A 22,020-nucleotide genomic window follows, 5' to 3' on the forward strand; every position below is an offset into this window, starting at 1 on the left:
GGGGAGAAAGGTTTGGTGAGCAATTTCTAAAACTCAGCCAATGGAAGGAAGGTTTATAGATCACAATGGTCTGATCCACAACCGATCTTGGAGACAGTGCCGGAGCAGGCAGTGTTTGGTTTTCTGTGCATGTGGTTTCAATGCGCAGGGGGCCAATTTGATGGCATCCAACAACAACAGTTAAAAGCGTTGATGCTGGGTTTCTTACATGGGGCATCCTCATAGATTGTTAATTAACTCAAGGTGATGACAAAAAGTGACTGAATCTCTAGGCTATTTCACGGCCCTTTCTTTTCCTCTGGCCCAATGAGAATGATTTCTTTTCCTTCCTTCACAAACGCTTCCATGCCTATCAAAAGATTCCACTGAAATGTTCCTTCACCAGAGAAGCGTTCACGTCATCGCTTTATCCCCAGGCCTGGGCTCCTTCATTGCACCTATCAGAATTCACAGTGACGGGTACTCTTCTTCACAAGCTTGCTAGCTCATTCATACCACAGGTTGTTAGCTCATTAAATACAAGTGCCACCTTGAACTCCTTACACCAAGCAATTAATAGAGGCTGATTTAATATATTGTTCATAACAATTTTACACTAAGGTTAAGTCCTATTTCTTTAGAGTATCTCAACAAAGACCAAAGAGCTACAGATTATTTTATCATGCATGTTCAGGATGATGATTGCTTTATGCAAAGTTTTCCATATCTGTGCCACACTCAAATTAGATTCCCAAAGATACCTTGTGAGATCTAGTCTTTGGGAAGATCCAAAACACCAAACTCACTGCCATCAAATCAATTCTGACTCATGGGGAACCCAATAACATTGATAGTATCTGTTGTTTCCAACTATGTATATATATAAAATTAACTAAAATACGGTATTAAGCGCCCTCTAGCGGCAAAGGTCTAAACAGACCGTGTAAACAGAAAAGCACAGTAGCCAATTGCCCTCTGGGCAACCCCAGGAGTCTCAGAATAAAGGGCTCTGGCTCTTCGCTGGTTTTCAGGGGCTCATTTTGGGGAATTAGACGCCCTCTACTTTCCTGAGCCACCTAAGTGGACTCTTACCTTCAGTTTTTTAGTTAGCAGCCAAGCATGTTAGCCATTGATGACACACATTTTGTGCCATTTTCTAAATCTCAGAGTTCTAATAGTTAAACTAACAAAGTACTAAATACCTGTTGTTTTTGTGTCATCCCACCCATCAGACATAACTCAGGCATTCTGGGCCATAAACTCCTTCATTGTTGTACATGTAATACTTGCCCTGCAAACAACTGTATTCCAGATTCATTAGAAAGATACTGCATGGAGATATTTATAATAAAATATGTGAAGCTTAAACCTGAAGATGACTGATGTAGCCCACATCACAGAGAGGGACTTCTAAAACAGAGATACTTCTTCATCCAAGCCCAACACGTGAGTCGGCCTTATTCACCTGACAGGTTGTCTCTCGCTCACACGCATCACCTCATACACAGAGACAGGCAGATACGCAGGAGCACACGCACAAGTTGAGTTGTGTGAGTTTTTATGGCAGTTTTTAAAACTCAGAATACATTTGGTCACAAACATTAGCGTGATGAATGATATTTGGGGTTGTTATGATAGTCCTTATATTGATAATAAATGTATATCTAACCATCAGCCCTATGGCTTCAAACTCACCGAATTCCTGCCAGGAAGCTAGGAACGTACCTTTTGGAGTTTTTACACCAGTGGAACCTGCCCTGGTGATGGCATGGCTGAAGCACGGGGCTTGCAAATGGTGGTTCCATTGCTCCAGTGGGAGAAAGATGTGGCAGTCTGCTTCTGTAAAGATGGCAGCCTCAACAACGTGAGGAGGCAGGTCTACTCTGTCATGTACGTCACGGTGAGTCAGAGGCAACTCAACACCAAGAGGTTTGATCACCAGCTACCATGCTGGAGTTTTCCCAGAGTTCTGAGAAGAGCAGTTTTCCTGCCAAGAACGTCACTGGTGGGTGTGCCGATTCCCTACCAATAGCGGTAACAGTCCCCAGCACACGCCAGCAGCAGTAACGGGAAGACTGCAGAGTGTCTCCAAACTGCACACTATTTAGATGGGGATAAGGCTGGACTCCCTGACATGGGCAGTTCACATGAGATCAAACTCTTATAAGTCACGGCTAGCTTAGACAGTCGAACCCTGGGCTTTGACGCGAATCCGTTCTAAGAGTGTCAAAAGATGTGACGCAATTTTTCCCTTAAGAAATAACCAAGTTTTAATCCTAACCTTGCCTTTGTATACAAAACATTGCACAAAAATGTCAAAGTAAGTAAGTCAGAGTGAAATAATATCATTTAAATAAGAAACACAACATTAAAAAAAGTTTTTAACAACTGCAGTCTGGCCCATACCTTTAGACTGATGAGGATCTGGATCTGTGGACACGGATGTGGAGAGGAGGGGTGGAGAGAGAGCCATTGCTTGGAAAGGGAGTCCCCTTCCACAAAATCACCTGGTAGCAGCGTTTAGGGAGTTCTTCCCTTCTTTGCCTTTTCTCACTAGGACCTGGCTAGCTTTCTCTTTTTAAAAAAAAGAAAAAAAACCTGTCTAATGGTCAGCTGTTGGCGTTTCCTTAACTGTTCTCTAAAAAGGTTTACTAAATTATCAACAATATCGATAATATGGTTAACCAGTTCCTTATCATGATTATTTTCAAAAAACTCTTTCTTAGGACCCATGTACTTTATCTAAAAACAGTAGAAAGAGCCACAAAAACTAAGAAAAGTATAGCAACACGCTTAGAACACAGCTGCAAAAGGTTTAAACAACCGTACTAACAACGCCAACTAACGCCAAGTGACCGAAACACCAACTGATTTTGTTTACAAAAAATCACATGCGTCGGGTTGGATTCCGATGTTTAGTTTGAGCTCCGATGCAAAAGTTTCTTGACATTTTGCGTCAAAATCTGATTATGTTGAGTACCGATGCGGTTAAGTACAGGGGTTCTACTGTAATTCCCGCCTTAATAATGCATTAATTCACTTATTTTCTCCATTCATTTACTCAGTGAACATTTACCCAGTCCCTACCAGGTGCAGTGGTTGCTTGATGGCTTGCTAGCCATTCGGTCAGTAATTAAAAACCACCAGCTGCCCAGAGGGAGAGAATCGGGGTTTTCTACTCCCCTAGTTACAGTCTCAGGAACTCACAGGGGCAGTTCTGCCCTGTCCTATCGGGTCATTATGAGGCAGCGTTGACTCGGGTTTGGTTTAGGAGTTCCTATCATGGATTAGGTGCTATGCATTGTGACTACAAGGTTCTTGAGGTGCTAATGGTTTTCTCCAAGTACTAACCTAACGGTTAGCAGTTTGAATCCACCCTGCTGTGCTGCAAAAGAAAGGCCTGGTGATGTGCCGTGGCAAGCCTTGCTGTTGCTGAGAGCTGTGAGTCAAGTCCTACTCAGAGTGCCCCGTGTGACACTGTAGCCCTGCCCCAGCCCTGGTGGCATCGTTGGATATGTGTTGGCTGCTAACCACCAGGGAGAAAGATGAGGCTTTCTGTTCCTGTGAAGACTTGGCAGTTCCACTCTACCCTATAGGGTTGCTGAGTCAGCATTGCCTCGATGGCAGTGTGCTTGTTTTTTTGTTCTGTTTTGGGATCTTTATGAGGGCAGATTGCCAGGCCTTTTCCCCCTTGGAGCTGCTGGCTAGGTTTGAACAGCCAACCTTTCAGGTTTGCATCCAAGCGTGGAACTTAAGTGTTGTGCCACCAGCGTTCACATTCAGCAAGCATTACAGCACAGGAGGAAAAAAAACCAAACCAACCCACTATGGGGCAGGTCTGCTTTGTAACACACATGGGATTATGATGGATCAGCATCGACTGGACAATAATGGATCTTCACTATGTTTTTGTTTTGTTTTGTTTTTAAATGTGGTTATTGTAAATATGGCAGCTTTCAAAAAAGTATTGTCCTCAAGGGGCTCTCAGTGTTTACTCTCACTGCCACCGAGGCAGCGCTCACAGTGCCCCCCCTGTAGGTATCTGAGACCGTAGCTGTTCACAGAAGCAGAAAGCTGTCTTTCTCTTGAGCGGCCCATGAAGGCAAGGATTCCAATAATGACACTGAATCATAAGAGCATCATGGGAGGACAGACCATTTAACCTGCGGAGAAGGAAGAACTTTGTGAGGGTAAAATTTAAGGCCGCTCTGAAAAGACGAGCGGAAGCTAGGTCAGGCAGATGAGGGCGAGGGCAAGGGCAGGCAGACAGTTCCGTAAGAAGAAGGAGCAAATGCAGTGGCTCAGGGGCGGGGGAGGGGGGTGGGGGTGGGGTCGCCAGGACTCAGAACTGACTCGCTGGCAATGAGTGAGAGTGACAAGCTTATCATGAGCCTTCGCATTTAAAACATTTTTTCAAACAAGAAAAGCATCTTTACTCTTTCATTTCCTAGTACGACAGCAATAGGTGCTCAGTATTCATTTACTGAAAATTCAAACAAGTTAGAAGTGTGTAAAATAGGGAGTAAAAATCACCGCCTCACCATTCTCCCTTCCTCCTGCCTCCAACCATCACCACGTGCAGCCACCAAATACAGCCAAGTCGGCTCCAGCTCATAGTGACCCTGTGTTCTGCCCATTCTCAGGCGCCATTAAGTTTGAGCCCCTCTATGGATGCAGCCACGAGAACAATGCATCTCATTGAAAAGCTCCCTCTTTTTTGGCTGACCCTCTAATGTATCAAACATGATGTCCTTTTCCAGGACTGGCCCCTCCTGATAACATGTGTATGAAATTAAGTGTGTGAAACTGAGTCTCGCCACCCTCTCTTCTAAGACGCGCCCTGGCTGCACGTCCTCAGTACGCGGCGGCGACGTCAGCACCACAACGCAACTGCATCAGTTCTTCTCGGCTCTTAGTATTGGGGGATAAGCTTCTAGAAAGGTTTCCATGAATTCACAAGAATGGAATTTTACAAACAGTTTTTTTACTTAAAAAGATCTTATCAGTCTTAAGCATCTTTCCATATAACATATGTAATCTCTCCATCATTTTGAACATCTACAAATATTCTATTGAATTTTTTAAAATTACCCATAATGTATTTTACTTTTTAAATTAAAAGATCAACTTATTGGGTGCTCTTACAGCTCTTATAACAATTCATACATCAATTATATCTAGCATATTTGTACATATGTTGCCATCATAATTTTCTAAAGATTTAGTTTCTACTTGAGCCCTTGATATCAGCTCCTCTTCTGCCCCTCCCTCACCCTCCCATCCTCATAACATCTTGTAAATTATAAATTATTATTATCTTCATATCTTACACCAACTGCTGTCTTCCATCCCCCATAGTTTCTGTTGTTCGTCCCCCTGGGAGGTGGGGTAGGTGTGGGGGTGGTTATGTGTCCCTCATTGCGATCCGTTCCCCCTCCTCCCCTCCACTCCTCACTTTCTCCCTACCCTGCTGGTATCGCTACTCCCATTCCTGTTCCTGGATTCTGGATGTCAAGAGCTCTTATCTCTTATCTGTACCTGTGTATATGTGCCAGTCTAGCCCGCAGTGAAAGGCAGGACTGGGGTCATGAAAGTGGAGGGGGTGTGGAGGAAGCCTCAAGGAACCAGAGGAATATTGTATCTTTTGGGTGTTTTATAGTTAATTACATCTGGGCATCTTATAACTATGTATTTTAATGAACATCTTGGCGCATTCACTTTTACTTTTCTTATTTCTTAATGATTACAAACACAAATGATTAGGAATACAAAATATAGACATATTTTCATAGTGTCAAATTGCCCTTCAGAAAATTGACCTCCAATAAAATGATTAAAAAAGAAAAAAAATCGACCCCAATTTTACATTCTTACAATAGTACCGGAAAATGTCTGCTTTGCCCCTCGCCTTGTCAGCTTTAAATCCCACTAAACCATGGCGTCTTGATTTGATGGAAAGTGGTGTAGCGGATCACTCTTTGGGCTGCTAACATAAGGTCAACAGCCGCTCCACAGAAAGATGAGGCTCTCCACTTCTGGAGAGCTGTCCATCTTAGAACCCCACCCGGGCAGTTCTCTTGTCCCCTAGGGTCACTATGAGCTGGAATTGACTGGCTGGCAGTGGGTTTGGAATTTTTGGTTTGCTTTGATTACTTATAATAAATTTGGCCGGACATAACATTTTAAGATAACGTCCTTTGTCCTTGGAACGCAATGAACATTGCTCCTTTGTCTTCTACTATTAACCCAAACAATCGCCCTCCCAGGGAGTCAATCCCAACACAGAGCAATCCTATAGGCAGAGTAGAACTGCCCCGTGGGTTTCCAAGACAGTAACTTTTTACGGGAGTAGAAAGATTTGTCTCTCTCCTTCGGAGCAGCTGGTGGTTTCAAACCGCATACCTTGCAGTTAGCAGCCCAACACATAACCACATTGAGTATGATATAATCCTCTGCTCCCTCAGCCCACCAAACTGTTTGGACAGAACAGGATTTGCCCTTTATTCATTTAAATTAAGGAACACATCAAGCTATATTAGTTGAATTTTGGCTTTTAAACCTGAAGACACATTTTTTTCTTCATCTCAAGAAAATTTTATTATTGCCTTGGTTATTACATGTCCATTTGAATTCTGGCACTTTGTTTATATAAAGATTTATATAGAGACCTCTTAGGTCTAGGCACCATATCTTTTCTCCATAAATTACTGCAAACTATTTGTTCCTCTTTTCTTAAACTGTTGATATTCTTTAAAAATCTCCCAGAAGTCTTCTCTCACTTGGACTATTCAGAATTTGAGGCATGTACCTCTCTCACTGCCAGCAGGTCAATTCTGACTCACCGTGACCCTGTAAGGAGAGCGTAAATAGCCCTTGTGGGTTTCCCAGCCCGCAACTCTCTACAGGATTAGAAAGCCTATCTTAAGCCTATCTTTCTCCTGAAAAATGGCTGGTGATTCCGAACTGGTGGCCTGTAGTTATCAGCCCAACGAGGCACCCACTGTGCTGCCAGGCCCCAAGCATAGGTCCACCTTGAAGCATAGGACTAGTTTGGCAAGTCATTTTGAGTTGAGCCTTTCCCCTACCCTCCAATCCTCTTCCAGCACAGGGAGTGGCTTTCCCCTCCCGCCTTGCTGCATTCACTATTCATATGGGATTCTTCTGTTTCTGTGAAAAGCGTACATAATTCAGCATGATTCATATTAGATTTTTTCAGAATGTGAGGGGTTTGGGAAGAATGATGAAGTATGCATATGTAATCACCTACAGGAGGCAGCTTTGACACCAGAGGAGTGGCAGAGCAGCAGCAACAGCAGAGCCAGGAGTCAGAGCAGTGAACCTCCCAGCTCACAGAGCAAGCAAAGCTCAGAGCTCTGGGGCAGAAGGCTGGGTTGCGGAATGGTGTGCCTCTGGGCACTTAATTGGGAGCACTGGGCGTGCTGACCACAGAGCTGGGGCTGAGTACTTTTGGTTGAAGGCTTACAAGTGGCAGAGTGGCATGCCCTTTAGGGATATATCAGCAGTCCTAAAATAGCTTCGTAACATTGCCCTAGTAGCCCAAGAGGCTGGGGTTCAAACAGAGGCCTGCCTGCAGGGATGACAGAGAAGAAACTGTCCTGGCTAACCATTTCTTACCTGAAAAGTTCTTAATGTCATTAGTAAACCCCATGATTGTGAGTGTCGACTGTGAGTTCTGTGAATTATCAAACCTAACCATAGGACAGAGTGCTGTGAGGGAACAGTATAACAAAGGAGGGACAGGGGAGGCATGTTGACCTCTGACTTGTAGCAATTAACCCCAGAAGGCAGGGGAGGTCACACAGGTCCAGCACATAGTTTCTACAATTGCACTAGGAGCAGGATTAGTCTCGTATTCATTTTTTTCTAAAAGAAATTATTTATGAATTACAAAACTATAGAACCTTTACTAAATGCAAATACTAAAATGTGAAGCTGTTATTTCTTGACATATTGTCTCTCTAGTTCTGGAGACTTCTCTAGCCCTTCCTCCAAAGAATTCTGCACTCTTTAATTTACACCAGGTCAAAATGGCAGTTCTGACATTCTCAAGGTACTCAAATTGTGTGCCTTTTAAATGTTCTTTGAGTTTGGGAATTAAAGTAAAGTCTGATGGAGCAAGATCAAGGGTGTAGGCTGGGTGGGGTAAGGTTTCCCCAAATTCTCATAAGATAGCCTCTGCTCCCCTACAAGAATGAACAGGTACATTGTTCTGGTGCAGGTACAATGTAGTTTTCCGTTTCCTTAAAGTATCTTTTTAATCAGCCCATGTGATCATCCTGTATCCTTGAAGAAAATCTATCAAAATTACCCTCTTTGGAATTCTAAAGAGTTGTAATAACCTTTGGAGCTGACATCTTGGCCTAGAATGAGCGCAGGCCAAGAAGAACCCCTGTGAAGGCACTGCTCAGAAGGGACCTTGCTCTACGGATGGTAGAGGCAAATTCAAGACTCGTCCTGGTTACGTTTTTAGTCCTGTGAAACGGTCTGCCTTGCCCTCGGGCTTGCCTAAAGGACTGATGGGAAGCTCAGCTCACTGAGACAGCTCATCTCTGCACAACACTTGCGGCACCCATGGAGTCGAAAGTGTGCCGAGATCGCGATGTTTGCTTAAAATTGTAAATGCTGAACCACAGGAGACCCCAGCTTCAGTAACGATGGTGTCAATAACAACTCTGCGGTCTTTTCCCACCTGTAAGACGTCAGTCACAATTTCATGGCGACTGACAGTTTTCTCTCTCTCGGCTCATTTTGAGACCTTCCTGACCTTCCTTAAAACCCTCGATTTATGTAACAATGTTTGCTTTACGCAGTGCAGCCATCATTCCTGTAAAAGTATTGCAAGCCTTCAATGATTTGGGAAGGTGTCCACTTGAGTTTTGTTAAAAGTTGGATATCAGCCCTGACCTCAAAATCATTTTCCCCTCCTGTTAGAAGGCACCATAACAAGACTGTGCCATGTGTTTTACTGAGAGGACCTGTCTGCAGCCACCCACTGATGGCAGAGCCGTGTTTAAACCTGCTTTGTTCACAATAAACCTGGGATGTAGGAAGGGCCCCCTCGTAGCCGCACTTTTTGGCTTACCCAGGTACATCCATCATCTGCTTGGGGGTATGGGAAAGATTTTCTCCGGGCAATGGTAATACTAAGTGAATTTATGTGAGTCGCACCACCTAGGCCGGGGGTTAGCAAACTGCCTCTCTCGAGCCACATGCCGCTCTTTCGATACATGCATGTGGCTCTCAAGAAAAATTTTAAATAATTTCAGGATAGTACTCAGATAATGGTATCTCAATTGTTTGTAAAACGCTATTTCTGGCTTTCAAATAATTTTAAAATTGTTGTGAGGGACAGAATTGGCTCTTCTGTCTCAAACGTTTGCAGACCCCTGATCTAGGCCGCCATTTTTTCTCGTTTAAATCCCCTGATAACACATAGTTCGTCCAGTCAGATTCCCCCATGTACCTCTGGGGATCTAGCTTCTCAGGCTGTAGAGATGGTTACCAGGCTTTCATGAAGTAACCCACTTTCCCCCTGATCCCTATCTAATGGCTTGCTGATTATTCGGAACGGTTTCTGTGAAGATCGTTTCAGCATAACATGCTCGCCAGTGGAATTCTTTATTCCCAGGGATATCTGTGGCATTTCACCATTCATATTCTGCAAGCCTTTGGTCACAGCTATAAGCTGAAACTGTCCGACCTAACTGCATAATGACGGAACCTGGATGTAGGGAACATGCTGCTAACAGCTATTCAAAGGGAGGAAAGGTTAGGCTGGTCGTTTGGAGCTCCCTGGTTGCAAGTGAGTGATATGGTTTTCTACTATAATAGACGGCGGCCTTGGGGGAAGTATGTAACTGTACTGCTCAGCACTGTAATGAATCCATCAATTTATGCTTTTACCATCAAACGATGTAAAAAATGCACAGAACTTTAATAAACCAGTACTACATGGGTCGTTTTACGAAGACATACATGAATATAGAAGAAAGAATTGTTTTAGTCACACGCATTCAAGGACTATTTCAAGTTATATGCTTTATCATTGTTATGTCACAGCTTTCTCATTGCACAATTCTTGTGTAAAATTTCAATGAGTACCTGGAATAATTATTCTCCAAGAACTTACACAACTATCTAATTTTTCAGCAGAGCAATATGAAACATGTACAGATACTCTCATACTTTCAACAATTTAGTGTAATTTGATGTGTTGTTTTGTGCATATCCAAAAAATTTCCAACAAGTTTTTCCAGGAAAACTGCCAGATTTTAAGTAGTTTTATGGCACATTTAAATAAGTGCAAGGTCTGTGTACTCATTTTTCCCGCCCCCGCCCAGCTGAGGCCAGTTTGCCCCATTCACTATTGATTAAAGCACGTCACCTGGTCAAATCTATCTTCTGGGGAGTGCGGAGTGCACTCCCTGCCGATGTCCAGGAAAGGCAAGACAAGGGCAATGCCAGCTAGTCATGCTACTCCGCTACCTGAGACGTAAGAGGAAGTTACGTTCAAAGCGCTCTTGATTGCACAAATGAATATTTTATGGATTTCTGCTTTATAACAAATTGCTGGTTGACTTGGGTTTTCTGAACTATTTTTTGAAGACAGTCTCAATATGCCATAAAATACATAATTTGTCATTTGAAAACTCTTTGTTGCTCAGAGAACTTTTCAACAATAATGACAATTTTCCCAGGAACCAATCATTCACTTTCCTGCTGGTCTCTCTTCCAGTCCATGACTGTCATCACAATCTAAATATAGTAGAAACCCAGTGCTCGACCGCATCAGTACTCGACATAATCCGATTTCGACGGGAAATGTTGAGAAAAATTGGCATCGGAGCTTGAGCAAAACATCGGAATCCGACCTGACGCACGTGATTTTTGTAAACAAAAGCAGTTCAAGTTTCGGTCACGCAGCGATAGTTGGCGTTGTTAGTACGTGTTGTTTAAGCCTTTTGCAGCTGTGTGGCAAGTGTTTTGCTATTCTTAGTTTTTATGGCTCTTTCTACCGTTTTTAGATTTTAAAAAAACATGGGTCCTAAGAAAGAGTTTTTTGAAAAGAATCATGATAAGGAACTGGTTAACTATATTATCAATATTGTTGATCATAATTTAGCAAACCTTTTTAAAAAACAGTTAAGGAAAGACCAACAGCAGACTACATTATATATATATATAAACTGTAGTTGTTGTGTTTCTTATTTAAATACTATTATTTAACTCTGAATGTATTTACTTCGAAATTTGTGTAATGTTCTGTATAAAAAGGCAAGGTTCGGGTAAAAACTGGTGGTCGAGAACGGATTAATCCATTTTCAGTTATTTCTTATGGGAAAAATTGATTCAGAACTCGACTGCATCGCATCCCGAGGCTTCTTCTAGAAGGGGTTAGCGTCACGGTCCAGGTCCCACTGTACTGCACCTGCTAGTGTGCTGTAGTCATTCCATACTGCTACAGTGGTGGATGCTCGTGGGATACGTACAATGGAGATTTTCACTCAAATCAGTGTCTAGAGTATCTAATCTAAAGTCAAGCCAAACCTCCTGCAGTCCAGTCCGTTTCGACTCTTCAAAGCAATCCTACAGGGCAGGGTGAAAGCCTGCGCAGGTGAGTTTACAAGGAGACCATCTCTACAGAACCAGGGGACGCCAGCTTCTGCCTGCGCAGCTGCTGTTGGGTTGGTACCAGAGACCTTTTCTGTTTACCAGCCAAACTTTCCAACCACCAGTGCTCCTTCTAGAAAATACAGTCATCCTTTTCTAAATTCAAATATGCATTCAATCCAATTCCCACCTTTCACTCTTATTTAAAGAAGATAAGCCAATCCTTAGAGCACCTGTAAAAAACTCTTGAATCCTTGGGTTATTTCCTAAAAGGACAATGGATCTTGGGGGGGGGGGGGGCGGGAACTACCTATTTTTAAGGAAGTCAATCTCAAGGTATCATGTATTCAAACATAACAAGCACACTGAAAATTCTGGAGATAGAAAATAGAGACCAGCTGAAGGACGTATGGCTGTTAAATAGTTCAAATCATGTGATTATAGCTAATGGTGTCAAGTTTTTAAAGTACTGTATTTCAAGGAGGTTAATTTGAATATAAAAGTATGTTTTACAAAATCAAGAGCTGAGGACATGACACAGTAAGGTAAGATAAGCCTGCATTTTGTGAAATTTATTCTGCAGATTCCGTTTAATGGCAAGTTCCTTGTTCTCGTAAATAAAATAAATACATGAAAATTAATGCTTCAAAGATTTTCACAATAAATAAGCAAATGAATAATACCTGTACTGAACTTTAAGGTGCTGAAACACCTAGCTCAACTCTGAATGGTGACTATTAATGGAAGACAAGAAAAACAAAAATGCACATTCAAAATTGAGCCATTGCCAAGAAAATGACATTCAGAAAATTTATAGTGGTTTAGGAAAAATTTGGAGGTTGCTGCAGGGAATCTACTAACACTTACTACACACAGGCAAAAAAAAAAAAAAAATATATATATATATATATATGTTTGGTATGTTTAAATGTGTCCTACCTTTAGTCTGACAGCATCACCGTCTTCCTCAAGCTTTCCTTCTTCAATAACTGCCAGAGACCCTCCTTCTGGTTGTTTCGACTCCTCTTGCTCCTCTTGGCTGGCTGTTTCTTCTATCCTACTTTGATCTTGATCTGTGGTAATGTCAGTTACTGCAGAAGCAAGTCGTTCTGCTTTTAACGGTCTTAGAGTAGAGCACAGTGGAGTGACGTGATCGTAGTGGGTATGTAGGAGTCTTAGCGCAATGTCACAGGTTGCTAGCATCCTGGGGATTTCAAATCCAACCTGGGTTCCAGAGAATTTGATACTTTTGTACCTGTTAGTAATTAATTTTAACACATAAGACGAGGCCCTGGGAAACTCTAGATCTGCTGCAAGCACAAGGATATACCTAATCACTATGTCTCTCTACTTTAATTTCATTCTAGTTTTGAGTCACACCCTACTTGCTCTCTGTGTCGCATTTGTTGCACCTGGTTGCCAATGGCTTCTTTCTCAAAATACTCTGCTGGGCTCCAGGGCTCCATACTTTTTCCTCCACCTGTGGCAACTCTATCCCAGTTTGTAAAACATCATCCTACTCATCCCCTCAGTGTTAATATCACTCAGTCCAAAGTTCTTTTCTTCACCTTACACACAATATCCCTGGGATGTTCTCTAAAGCAAACTCACTGCCATTGAAGGGGTGCTGACTCATAGTGACCCTATAGGACAGGGTAGAACTGCCCCTGTGAGTTTCCCAGACTATAACTCTTTACAGGAGTAGAAAGCCTCCTCTTTCTCTTGAGGAGCGGCTGGTGGTTTTGAACCGCTGTCCTTGCTGTTAGTGACCCAGTGTGTAATTACTTCAATTACTATTTAAATCAGAAGTTTTAATGTGAGTCCTAGGATTCCTTGTGTGAAGTTAAAAACTCACACAAAGTTTTTAAGATGCATTCTATGGCTCCTGGTGTGAGGTGGTGGGAAAAGATATCTCTGGATGAACTTAACTCAAAAAAATGGCCTTACATCTCTGTCAGCATATGGAAATTATTTGGTGCCTGAAGGAGTCTATGATTCCCCCCAAATTAAGAACCATTTGTTGATGACTCCCAAAGTATATGCCCAGTTTTCTTCTAATGCCTTCAAACAGTTATCCTGTGATATCTCATAGATAAAGCAAAGTCAACAAGTTTAACCCTCAATTTACCATCTGTACAAGCACAACTAAACTAAAACTTATTCTGCCTCCATGATTCCTTATTTTAGTAAAAGACATTACCTACGGTACTTCTTTTCTTAAACCTGAGTGGTTAACACAGGCTTGTTCGTATAATTTTTATTCTTTTAAAAGAATACAGATTTATCTGCTTTATTCTTTGGTAAGTTATAATTTTACAATGAAAAGGAACAATGCATTGTGTCTTTTATTATAATTAAAGCCACAGAGTAGCAAATTAGAACTTAGGAATTTTTCATTCCTTCCCTTTGTCAAATATGGAAAGAAAAGTAGGAATTTCCTATGTCATCTAACTAGTCCTTTCAGAGCTGGGATTAGAATGGTAGCCTCTTAATTTTCATTTGGTAATTTTTCCTTAAAACTCTTTGACCTCCTGTGTGATCATGAGGTGTCAATGGGATCAGTTATCAGGCATTAAAAACTCCCCCCCAAAATCATATTGATGTGAATGAAGGGGAGGGGGAAGTGGAGTCTCAAAGCCCATCTGTAGACAATTGGACATCTCCTTACAGAAAGGTCACAAGGAAGAGACAAGCCAGTCAGGGTGCAGTATAGCACCAATGAAACACACAACTTTCCTTTAGTTCTTTAATGCTTCCTCCCCCCCAGCCCCACCCCACTATCATGACCCCAATTCTATCTGACAAATCTGGCTAGATCAGAGCATGTACACTGGTACAGATAAGAGCTTGCAACACAGGGAATCCAGGACAGAGAAACCCCTCAGGACCAATAATGAGAGTAGCAATACCAGGAGGGGAAGGTGAGGGGAAGGGAGAAAGGAGGAACCCATCACAATGATCTACATATAACCCCCTCCCAGGGGGACGGACAACAGAAAAGTGGGTGAAGGGAGACAGCGGTCAGTCTAAGACATGAAAAAAACTTTTGATAAATTAACAATGATGCATGAGGGAGGGGATGAGCTGATACCAAAGGCTCAAGGAGAAAGAAAATGTTATGAAAATTATGGCAACATATGTACAAATGTGCTTGACACAATTGATGTATGGATGGATTGTGATAAGAGCTGTGAGAGCCCCCAATAAAACCATTAAAACAATGATTTGCCCTGAGTCAATTTGAACTGTTTGAGATTAAGCAGTAACCAAGTGACGATGAATTTGTCATTCTCACCATTATTCCCTAGAGACAGGTTGGTTTGTTGAAAACCACTGGGGAAACCTCACTTTAATATCTTAAAAATTGTAAAAATGAACATGCATTCTATGTAACAGTTAACAAAGATTGTGTGTGTGTGTGTCTGCATGTGTGTCTTTTAAGTTCCAGATTGCCACGTCAAAGAACCTACATCTTCTCCTTGGGTATTGATTTTATGTTCTAGGGGTGGAGGAGCAGGACGATGGGGAGAGATCTGATATTGATTGAATGTAGACTAGTACTAGGGGCCATGCTATGATGTTTACATACATTGTTTAATCTTTAATCCTATCAAGTTATATGAGCATCATTTTACTGAGACTAAACCTGAAGTTCAACACAGTTAAATAAGGTGCCCAAGGTAAATGGCAAGTCTTGAATTCAGACCCCAATCAGCCCACTTCCTAATGTGTTGTTATGCAGCTAGCCTTCTTGCCTGGCAGTCACGATGGCCCTAATGTCTTTTGTGTCCAGGGAAAACAGCACCATGGGAATACCTTGGGTTCTTCTTGAGGTTTGCCCACACATAAAGAGTAACATTTTCATCTTGAATAATTTTTTCCATATTTCCACTGTCCAGATCTGCCAAAGTACTAGCTTGCTATAAGATAAAGAAACCATTAAAGGGGGTTAGAGGTCTAATAAATCATGCCATTTATGTTACTTCATCATGTATATCTTGGATTCCCTTTATTTCCTAGGGTAACCTGGGTGAAGATTAAAAAAAAAAAAAAAGATTGTATTACAATCAGTCAGACTGCCTTCTGGCCGACCCCCTACTAAGGATTTTAATTTCCAACCCTAGCAACTTCTCAGCAGGGGCCACACAGGCGTGAGAACGGCTCCTCTTGTCAAAACGCAGATTCTGATTCAGTACATAGGAGGTGAAAGTGCAAATCCTCAGCAGGGGGTCACACCACAACACACCTGAATCAAAATGACCAAGAATTTTTTTAATGTCCCTAAGGGATATAAATACATTTATGTAATTGAACAGCCTTTCCTTTTTCTACTTTGCTTCTCCTAAAAATGTTTAAGGATTTAAGTTGCTCCTATATTACCAGTCAACGTTTGTGGACGATACCATTATCTTTTCCCAAACTTAACATTACAATCATCACACTTCATTTTAAATGTACACAAGCCTCTTTATCTATACTTTATCAAAATGTGGGCTTCACGACTGTAAAAGTTAGCCTATTTCTGAATATATCAAGTGCAGAAGGCAACATATCTAGCTGAAGGAGTTTGGAAAAGGCATGTGTTTTACTAGTCTCATACTTGATATCTGATGTTCAATATACAGTTTAAGGAGGTTCTTTTACCTCACATGCCCCAGGCCTGAAATCAACCTTTTACGACAATTAGTCCTGCTTCTTTTTTAGGAAATAAAAAGAAACCTGCTTCAGATTGATATTTCCATTTCAAATTTAACATGCCATGAGTTTTTTCCTAATCTTTTATATTTTCTCTTGTCGTGAAAATCTTGATAGTAATCCTAACACATTCCCTTGCCTTTTCAATTTACATAAAATAGTTGCCAGAAGTGGTATCGACATCACTGCACCAATAAGCTCAGTGGCGTGTGAGCCGCCTTTGCTGTCCTGTTTCCCTCCCCTCACCAAGACTTTGGTCCACCTCCCAACGGCCAAAAGTACAAACTTAGACTGGGTTCTGATACAAAAATCCACCTGAAACAAAATTCAAACAGCTTAAAAAGATCTTCATAAAGAAGTAGGGACAATTTAAAAATGGAGGTGATGTTAAGGAACATGACAGAGTTACCACCTTTTTTAGATCTAATAATAGTTTTGTGGTTATTTGCAGATTATCATGAGTGTTGGCATATTTGAAAGAAAAGTATCATAATAGCTACAATTTTCGAATAATACCCACTGTTATAGGGCTGATTCTAACTCATAGAGACCCTATAGGAAATGCTCAATTTTCAAATAATACCCACTGTTATAGGGCTGATTCTAACTATAGAGACCCTATAGGAAATGCTCCATAGGCTTTCCAAGACTGTTCAACTTTTCAGAAGCAGACAGTCTTCTCTCCTTCCCCTGGACCACTGACAGCGCAGTGAACATGCCATGCTAACCCACCGTGCTGCCAGGGTTGACTGGGGGAAGGTAGAGAAATCAAGCAACTATTACAAAACCTTTTAAAATTGCTGAATTTAGAGAGGATATGGGAGCTCATGGTACTGTTCTTTCAACTTTTCTTTGTTTCTTTTCCAGCTTGAAAAAAGTTGAGAAAAATAGAGAGACTACACTCATCATAATCTTGTCCAACTGATCTATCTAGTGTGAATTTATGCAAGTTTGGGAATTTATTTTCAAAGTGGACCTTGGTAGGTATAAGGAAAAACTAGACTTAGTAAAAAAGTAAAATATTGGCAGCTGTTAAAGCTGCCTAAATGCATTTGCTTTATATTATCCGACTAACTTTTCCACAACTTTAATCTCTCAAAAAAAGAATGAAAAGTGATACTGGATTATTTTATTATGTCCATTAAATTTCAACTCTTACAAAGATAAAATAATGTGCGACTGAACGGTGACACTTACTCTGAGAAGCAGTCCTGTGGCGACATTAAACTTAGCGTGGAGGAGCTCCTTTAATTCTTCAATTGACCCTTCATACTGTTTCACATTTTTATCTTGCAAATCATATGATGGGGTTTCCAGCAAAATTAATGTCAGTTTCTCAATTAACTAAAAAGTAGAAAAATATTTGCAAAGAATCAAAGAAAAGGGGGAAAGGGAACGTTCTGCCAACTGGAAGCAATCTTATGCCAGTAAAACATAAAAAATTCTTTCCTGTATTAATTCTGTAATTTAGATCACAGAAAAAGAAATATTTCCTCCCAACACTCTTACATGAAATTTTCAATGACATGTAACAGAGTTGTAAAGACATTATGTTATCATTACTGAGTTGATAGAAATGTTACCATTTCTTGTAACCTAAGGCTGTGGAATTGTAGCTCTAACAGCATGGAGGCGGGGAATAAGAAAAGGAAAAAAGGAACAAAATAATTTCTAACATTTACTGAGCTCTTACTAAACGCTTTATATGTTTTATTCAATTTAACTCTGATTACAACCCTATGAGGTAGATGCTGTTTACTGTGCTCATTTTACAAATGAGGAGACAGAGGCACAGCATGATCAAGCAACAGCTAGTAAGTGGCAAAGTGGAAATTTCAACATGGACACAGGCAATACATCTAAAAAGTATAAATTAAGCACTCTACTTCTCTGCTGGGTTCATGAATTAATATCCATGGCCACAAAAGTCTTAGAGACCACACTTAAGATTATGGAGTTTATTAGAGAAGTTATTAAATTATAATTCAGGCTTAGAAATGTTCAGGGTACAGTTCTTTGGTGAGGACAGCTTAATCCCTGCTATGCCGCAAGGCAAGCCTCTCTCTGACTCTCAACCTTTTGGCCTGCCTCTGCCATGCTCAGGCAATGTTACAAAGCTCTTCTACAACTGGCTACAATGCCCGAAGGGCACACCATGCTCATAAGCCTCGGCCCAAAGGCACTCAACTCTAGTTCTGTGGTTCTGCAAACCTAGGTTTTCCCAGCGAAGTGCCTAGAAGCATTCAGCTCTACGCCTGACCCTGCAAGCATGGCTCCTGCCCAAAGGCGGAACTCAGCTCTACCCACTCTGGGCTGGGAGGCCCATCACTCTGTCTTGTGTTCTGGTTCCTGGTTCTGTTGCTGCTCTGCCATTCCTTTGGCGTCACAGCTTTCTGCCTCGTGGATGTAGCTGGCTCAATGTGCAGGAATCTCGGTGTTTAAAGGGCACACTTCACTTCTGGCTCTTCTTAATGGTAGTGAGGCACCCTCCTCTGCTTCTGAGACGGCTCATGTTGTACCCAGCAGGAGGGCAAAGTGGACCAATTCCCACGTTAGAGTTCACAACCCGTGGACAACTACAACTAAATCATAAAATCCTGTCAGCATCTTCCCTCAACTCCGCAAGTAAGGAGGAAATACACCCAATCCACACTGCCACCACCACCACACAACTAAATTATATAATCCTGTCAGCATCTTCCCTCAACTCCGCAAGTAAGGAGGAAATACACCCAATCCACACTGCCACCACCACCACACCCCTTTCCAAGTTGTTTTGGGGGAATTACGACAACTGTGGCTAGAAGAGCCACACTAAGTAATTCACTGGATCAGGGGAAGCCTCCCTGGTAAAAAGATCCACAACAAAGAGCACTTGTATAATGAACTTGTAGGTGTCCCTAATTGCTCACATGTATGGGAGACTCTTTGGGTTTTTGAAGTTAGAATAAGACTCACCTTTTCTCAGTAGGGATTCAGAAGACACTTCAGGGAAGTTATTCGATCCATGTCTCTTCATGTGTAAAACAAATCTAATATTCTTATTCATCTTAAATCAGTCGATATATTGTTCTGAATTAAACAGAGTGCCTAGTACTTAGTAAGCACTCAATAAATATCAACTGCAGTCATCTCCTTAAAGAATTACGAAGTTAAAATTTCATCTCCATTATATGTACCTCTAAGTTTAGATTTTCAAATTTGGAATCTGGAGTCACACTATTTTATAGCAACACGGAGATGCTAATCACAGCAATGGTGACAAGCAGCAAAAGCACCCGAGGTTAATAACAGAAACAAGAGGAGCATCATCCAATTAGTTCCATTATTATGTCAGTGTGCATAGGTGTGGATTGCTTCCTACTTATACTGGGGATTCTCTGGGCTCCTGAATATGAGGATTAATAGCTTATAAATTCTGGAAAATTATTAACTAGTATCTATTTGAATATTGCTTCTCCTCCATTCGATATCTCCTTCTGGTATTCCTTTTCAATGTAATTGTAGCTTTTCTTTTTCATTAGACATGTTTATTAACTGCTCTTTCATATTTGTCATATTTTTATATTTCTATGCTGCATTCTGGAACATTCTTCCAACTCAACTGAGGCACCTTTTACCTCTTCAGTTGCACTTACTATTTAGCTTAGTCACTAGTTTCGGTTAGTAAAACTTTCGTTTCTGTCATTACTGTTTCTTCTTCAGTTCTTTCAGAATCCGCTTCTTTAAACACATCAATACATTTACATTCTGAACTCACTCGTTCTAACATTTATAGTATTTTTAATTGTGATCCTGGGTTTGGTGTTTCTGATGGCTCCTGGATTGTTTTCATTCCATCCTCCCCACCCCTCCCCTTCCTGCCTCTGTCCTCTCCTAGAGGAGCCCTGGTGGTGTAGTGTTTATGGGTTGGGCTGCTAACCTCAAGGTCAGAAGTTCAAAACCACCAGTCATTCTGAGGAAGAAAGACGAGGCTTTCTACTCCATAAAGTGTTAAAGTCTTGGAAACCCACAGGGCCCAGTCTACCCTGCCCTATAAGGCTACTGTGAGTCAGCATCAATTCAGCGGCAGTGAGTGAGTGAGCTTGACAGGTCAGAATTGACTCAGTGGTAGTGGGCTTCACTGTTGAGAGGTAGCAGACACTCTCTGGGAAGTCACTGCTTCAGGATTTGCTGACTCTTCTAAACTATTTTATGCCCTTTGGGATTTTCCCTTACATTTAATTGAGCTAGGCAGTGCATTTAAATGTTATTATTGTTGTTATTATTATTATTATAGCCAGAATTTTAAAGCATTCTAACATCATAAAATGGAAACTTCTCAGGCTGGTCTAACTCACTTGCCGAAATGAGGATCTTCTGATTCATTTTTTTCTAATTATTAATAAATCATTTTATTGGCGACTCTTACAGCTCTTATAACAATTCACACATCAGTTGTACCAAACATCTTCTGATTCATCTTTGTATTCAAGTGTCTAAAAGGGTACGGTACCTGGCCCACAGTAAACCTTAGAAACATTTTTCCTGAATTACTGAATAGTCAACCATTTCAGTTGAGGAAAAAAAAAAAATCAATGAGTGTTGTATTTTCCCATCTCCTCCCTCTGCCCCTGCCACTGCAATACAAAAATGATCTACATAAGTATATACTGCTTGATTTTTTTTTTAAAAATGGGTTACCTTACAACCCAGCAATTCCACTCCTGTACATATACCCAGAAGAAATAAGAAAACAGAACACGACCAGACATCTGCGCTCCAATATTCATTGCAGCACAGTTCACAATTGCAAAGAATTGGAAACAGCCTAAATGTCCCCCAGGAGACTAATGGATTAAAAATTCTGGTATATTCACATGATAGTACATATCCCTAAAAAATAGTGCTGAAAAGGTGAAGCACCTTGTCTCGTGGAAAGGGTTGGAGGATACTATGCTGAGTGAAGTTAGCCAAGCAAAAAGGACAAGTACAGCATGTGCCCACTGAGGTCAGTCCAAACAACAGAAAGGGCGTAGAGATAAATGCACATAACTCACAGTTTCTGGGCTGAGGATCAGACTCTCTGGCAAGACCCAGACCAAATGCAATGATGCATACGCCATCAAAGATAAATAATCTACAAAAGAATGCAGATAGCACCTGTGCAGAAAGACATCTCCCCTCACCCCTCATATGCCTTTATGTGCCCCCAACAGATGGCAATGGGGGAACAAGGCACTAATCCACCCAAGAGGACGATGTTTATGTCTCCCCAGGAAAAGGAGAGAGCAGACCTCATTCTGGTTTACCAATGCTAGAGGGCAATGTCCCTACTTGAGCAGTTCGTTCAGAGAGGACTGCTGGGCAGTCCTCAGCTCAAGACATGACGTCCCCTCCCTAAATGACAGTGCTACAGAGGACAGCCCTAAGACATAGTTCAGGGAGAATGGCCAGTCTGACTGGCACACATGGGGGTAAACCAAGAGGGGAGTGCAATAGACCAGGAATGGGAGCAAAGCCACAAAGTCCCCGAGGAATTCCGATTGGGTGGGTGGGTGGGGGGACTGAGGGGTTGGAGGTAGGGGTGCTCAGCACTGCATCTGAACTGGTTGGGGGTTACTCATAAGGGGGCCACCTGGGAAGCCTAAAGGTGTAAAGGGGTGCAGAGGCAAAAGTCCGCTCCATCCTTGATGGCAGGAAGAGCAATGGGAACTTGTAGGAGGCGTGGCTTTT

The 22,020-nt window shown here is 41.6% G+C and overlaps 1 protein-coding gene across 1 annotated transcript in view; it reads right to left on the bottom strand.

The window, feature by feature from the left end:
- The window catches only part of DNAI7 (dynein axonemal intermediate chain 7), an 87,899-nt gene that overhangs the window by 37,731 nt on the left and 28,148 nt on the right, over positions 1–22,020 (bottom strand). Inside the window, exons 7-9 of the mRNA XM_045288483.1 lie at positions 17,503–17,649; positions 15,427–15,530; positions 12,550–12,865 (exon numbers count right to left, since the gene is read on the bottom strand). Of these exons, the coding sequence (XP_045144418.1) occupies positions 12,550–12,865; positions 15,427–15,530; positions 17,503–17,649 (567 nt within the window). The remainder of the gene's footprint in view (positions 1–12,549; positions 12,866–15,426; positions 15,531–17,502; positions 17,650–22,020) is intronic.

The sequence above is a fragment of the Echinops telfairi genome, unplaced genomic scaffold (genome assembly GCF_000313985.2).
Source record: "Echinops telfairi isolate 266 unplaced genomic scaffold, ASM31398v2 ScPeMD7_21;HRSCAF=78, whole genome shotgun sequence".
In the NCBI taxonomy this organism is placed as follows: domain Eukaryota; kingdom Metazoa; phylum Chordata; class Mammalia; order Afrosoricida; family Tenrecidae; genus Echinops; species Echinops telfairi.